Here is a 5,085-nt window from a genome sequence, read left to right on the forward strand (position 1 = left end):
GATTTTCGAGACAGGGTTTCTCTGTGACTTTGTAGCCTGACCTGGAACTAGCTCTTGTAGACCAGGCTGGCCTTGAACTCACCGAGATCTGCCTGCCTCTGCCTCTCAAGTGCTGGGATTAAAGGCGTGCGCTTACTGCCCGGCAATAATTGTGATGTTTTAAAGAGGCTGAGCATGGTGGCATGAGATGCCACCGCAGAGGGGAAGAAGCAAGCAGATGTTGGTGAATTTGAGGTTAGCCTGGTCTACACAGCAAGTACGCTGGAAGAGCCTGTCTCAAAAATAAATAGATGCTTTAGCTAACGTCAAAGGCTATCTGGCCAGCACCTGGCCAGCCTCAGACTCTTGGGGCTGCCTGCCCTTCTGAATTCCACAGAAAATCTTCCCATCTTCCCTCCAGCTTTCCCCGAGAAGCTGACTACAGCCTGTGATCTCAGTGCCTCAATGCAAGAGGTAGAGGCACGGGGAGACCAGGAGGTCAAGGTCTTCTTTGGTTACATTGAAAGTCTGAGGCTAGCCTGGGCAACAAGAGACCCTGTCTCACTGGGGAAACACACACAATGAACAATAAATCTAAAACAATGAAGGTGGGTCTGGAAAGATGGCTTAGTGGTTAAGAGCACTGGCCTCTCTTCTACAGTTCCCAGCACCACATGTAGGCTCACACCATCTGTAAACTCCCACTTCAGGGGATCTAACACCCTCTCCTGTCCTCAGGAGGCACTGCGGCAGGACCTCTATATACATGAAATTAAAAAAAAAATGAAAACTATCTTGCATTCGGGCTGTGGGTTTGGTTCAGTGGTTCCCCAGAATCCCGGGTAGTCCCCGCTCCATGAACTCATGGAGCAACTCTGGGCCTTCCAGAGCAGGAACCTGATGGAGGTGGGTCTTGTATCTTATCTGTTGCTTTCATTGGTTAACTAATAAAGAAACTGCCTAGGCCCCTTGATAGGCCAACCCTTACGTGGGTGGAATAAACAGAACTGAATGCTGGGAGAAAGAAGCTAAGTCAAGGAGTCGCCATGGTTCTCCCACTCCAGACAGACGCAGGTTAAGATCTTTCCTGGTAAGCGCACCTCATGGTGCTGCATAGATTATTAGAAATGGGTTAAGAGGCTGAAACTAATGGGCCAGGCAGTGTTTAAAAGAATACAGTTTCTGTGTAATTATTTCGGGGCATAAGCTAGCCATGCGGGTGGCCGGGTGCCTGGGATGCAGCCTCGCTGCTCCTATCACTACAGGAACCTCAGGTCCCGGTTCCCCCATGAGCCCAGACCAACCAAGGCTCTCACCTCACCCAGCAGGAAGGACGGTGCATGCCACTCAGCCTCATGATGTAGGCTTCTCTAGATGGGGGAGGGGTCAGTAAGACCCTGACCCTGGCAGCCAGCTTGCCAGGACATACACGCACCCTGGAGCCTAAAGCCACACCAGCACAGGCAGCCAGGCAACACTGCTCGAAGAGATTGTGCAGACATCCAGCCTTCCCCTTGGCACCCTTCCCGGACAGCCCTAGGGGCTAGAAACCCTGGTGCCAGATCAGCTTCCCCAGATAGAAGACTCTGTCACGCTGACACGGATCTGGTACTCACCGCAAGCTGCCCTTGTGAGGACCTGCGGCACGTGTGTGTTCTGTGACTGCCTCAGGAGCAGAGGACAGACCTGTCCCAGTAGACCCAAGCTGAGCCAGGTGGCACACTCAGGACTGGAGGAGGGGGTTGGGCAGGGTGACCACAAGGGCCGGAAGTTGTGTGAGCACCCACGTGTGACCAAGTGTGTGATCCCGAGTGTGACCCCGGGAAGCAGAGACAGAGTTGGAGGGAGGCGTGGTAAGTGGCCAGGCAGAAGGTTGATGGAGGATGGAAATAGCCCGGAGTCGGCATTTCAGAGGTACCAATCAAGGCCCTCAAGGCTCTGAGAGAGCTGTTCCGCTCTGCTGTGCTGCTCTCTCAGGTCAAACTTTATCCACAGGCTAGAGCTGCAGTTGGAAGTGGGGAACCCAGAGAGCTGGGGTTGGAAGGGGGACTGTGGCCTGGGTCACTTTGATCTGTGCCTCTGAACCAAGTTAATATTTCACCCTAGCCTCCCGCAGACTGGCCATGAGGTCTCCCTCGAGCTACTCCAGCAGTCGTCAGTGAGCAGCCTATCGGGTGGGGGTCGGGGGAATTTTCTTCCTTACGCTGATTAAGGACCTCGCCCACAGCGCAAGGGCAGGCCCTAAATCTTCTGCCAAAGACACCAGTGGTGTGTTGGAAAAGCTGGCTGCCTGGAGGGTACCCACCACGAGCTGGAGCCCCTGCAGGGCGGGGCGCCCGACCTGCTTGCAATCTGTTGGCACTTCCTGCCCCAAGGAGGCTTGAGGCTCGCTGTTAAATTCATCTTCTTCCAATTATCAGGAGCCCCTCCTCCCTTCACAGCTACATAGGCCTTGTGCTCTTCAATGTTAAACAAGTCCATGCGTCTCCTACCACAGGGCCTTTGCTGGAGCTATGTGAGCATCTTAAAGTGATGTGGGTTTGTGGCTTTCCCCAGTCTGCTTCCCATTAGGTTTAGGTCATCTATGTCCTTAGAGAGTGGCCACACAAGGATGCCTTCTGCCCTGCGGTCCCATCTAAGTGCTCCTCCACCCTCCAGCCATCACCCCCAGGAGTGCAGACACAGGGTCACCTGTAGGACTGTGGCATATGGTGCATAGGCGCTAATTACTATTGGTTGCGTGGACGCACGGCCCAGGAAGCATCTATGAGCACTAAGGACTTTATTTAGTTTATATTTATTTTTTAAATGTGTTCTGCCGGACGGTGGTGGCGCATGCCTTTAATCCCAGCACTCGGGAGGCAGAGGCAAGCGGATCTCTGTGAGTTCGAGATCAGCCTGGTCTACAAGAGCTAGTTCCAGGGCAGGCTCCAAAACCACAGAGAAACCCTGTCTCGAAAAACAAAAACAAACAAACAAAAAAATGTGTTCTGCCTGCATGTATGCCTGTGTATCTATCACCGGCGAGTCTGGTGACCGCAGAAGCTGAAAGGATGTCAGATCCCCCGGAACTAGAGTCACAGGTGGTTGTGAGCTGCCATGTGGGTGCTGGGAACCCCGCTCCTCTGCACAAGAGTCAGTGCTCCTAACCACTGAGCCATCTCTCCAGCTCCCCAATTTTTTTCTTTTATTAAGACAGAGACTCATGTAGCCCAGGCTGGCCTCAAACCCCCTATGTAGCCTAGGGTAGACTTGAACACCTGACCCTGCTGTTTCTACCTCCCAAGTCCTGGAGTGATGGGTATACCCCATCACCCCTGGATTGACTTGATCTTTGAGTTGAGGACTAGATGTGTTGGCCAAACTGTCCTGAAACTCCTTGGCTCAAGCCATTCTCCTGCCGCAGGCTCTTCCCCAGGTCAGTGCAGTGGGGACTTTCCCCCACTGCTTTTCCCAGGTGTTAGCCCCACCCCATCTCCAGGCCTCTGAGAGTCAGGACTGTAGGTGGTCAGCAAATGGCAGCCTCTGGCTCACACTGCCCTAGAAAAGGAACAGGCAAGGGTTAGCATTGAGCAGCACAGGGCTTCCCTGAGGTGAATGTCTAATGAGAAGCCGCCCGACCCAGAGGGCACCTGTCTCACCATGGATACTGTGTCCAGATTCTGAAAAGCTGCTGCTTCTCGGTTACAGTGTCTCACAGCAGTGAGCACAGAGCCCACCAGCAAGACAGACACAAGCAGACAGACAGCGATCACCACGCCCGGGTTCCTGTGTGCTGTGGGGATCCACAGGCTGTCTGCATCTGGGGAGAGGAAAGGGTCAGCCCTGGCCGAAGCCATGCCCTCAGCCCCTCGCTGGGGGATTCCTGGCGGGGGGCTCCACTCCTGAGGTACACGCCAGGGCCTGTGCTATTACTCTATAAATAAATATATAATTTCATGTGGGGTGTTCTTTTTCTTCTTTCTTTCTTTTTTGAGACAGGGTTTCTCTGTGTATCAGTCCTGGCTGTCCTGGAACTAGCTCTTGTAGATCAGGCTGGCCTCAAACTCACTGAGATCCTCCTGCCTCTGTCTCCCAAGTGTTGGGATTAAAGGCACACACCATCTCCATCTGGCTTGTTTTTCTTTTTTTAAGATGGTACCCACCATGTGGCCCAGGTTGCTCTCAAACTTGAGATGATCCTTCTGCCGCCTTCTCCTGGTGTTAGGAAACAGGACTGGGCCACCGCAGGCAGCTACAACTAGACAGTGCAACCTATCTTTCTTGCAATAGCTGTGACCTCAGGAGCCAGCACACACTAGTGAGTTAATAAGAGCACAAACAGGCTGAAGAGATGGCTCAGAGGTCCAGAGTCCTGAGTTCAATTCCCAGAAACCACATGGTGGCTCACAACCATCTGTAATGAGACCTGGTGCCCTCTTCTGGCCTGCAGGCATACATGGAGGCAGAACACTGAATACTATGGACCCACACACTCCCAGGTCTGTGTCGCCCCCTGATGACTGGTGCCAGAATTGCGGCCAGGTTCCAGTCCTGTGCCCTGTGTCCATCCCGTCCCCCCCTCTCCCCCTACCTTCCACTCACCCTGGCTGGGGCTGGACACGGTAGGTGAACCTTGTGGAAGCAAGCTTGTGAATTGGGATATGGTGGACGGCTCAGAACCTGGGGAGCCAGAGCTGGGGAGAGAGGCTGTTTCTGGTTCTGGGGAGGCTGAGCCTGAGTTTGCTCCTGTGGAACTGGAGTCTGGAGTGGATGTCACTTTCACACTCAGGGAGGTGGAGGAGACAGTCGTGGACTCTGGACTTGGGGTGGAGGAGACAGTCATGGACTCTGGACTTGGGGTGGAGGAGACAGTCGTGGACTCTGACCTTGTGGTGGAGGAGACAGATATGGACTCTGGACTTGGGGTGAAGGAGACAGTCGTGGACTCTGAACTTGTGGTGGAGGAGACAGTCGTGGACTCTGAACTTGTGGTGGAGGAGACAGTCGTGGACTCTGAACTTGGGGTGGAGGAGACAGATGTGGACTCTGAACTTGTGGTGGAGGAGACAGTCGTGGACTCTGGACTTGTGGTGGAGGAGACAGTCGTGGACTCTGAACTTGTGG

The 5,085-nt window shown here is 53.7% G+C and overlaps 1 protein-coding gene across 1 annotated transcript in view; it reads right to left on the reverse strand.

Moving 5' to 3' along the window:
* Window positions 1-2,760: 2,760 nt before the first annotated feature.
* Cist1 (colon, intestine and stomach enriched 1) overlaps window positions 2,761-5,085 on the reverse strand; it is a 4,172-nt gene continuing 1,847 nt past the window's right edge. The window contains exons 2-3 of the mRNA XM_050127741.1: window positions 3,621-3,781; window positions 2,761-3,519 (exon numbers count right to left, since the gene is read on the reverse strand). Coding sequence (XP_049983698.1) covers window positions 3,472-3,519; window positions 3,621-3,781 — 209 coding nt within the window. The 3' untranslated portion in view covers window positions 2,761-3,471. The remainder of the gene's footprint in view (window positions 3,520-3,620; window positions 3,782-5,085) is intronic.

This window comes from Alexandromys fortis, unplaced genomic scaffold, assembly GCF_014885135.2.
Source record: "Alexandromys fortis isolate MF-2015 unplaced genomic scaffold, M_Fortis_MF-2015_v1.1 scaffold_284, whole genome shotgun sequence".
NCBI classification, from domain to species: Eukaryota; Metazoa; Chordata; class Mammalia; order Rodentia; family Cricetidae; genus Alexandromys; species Alexandromys fortis.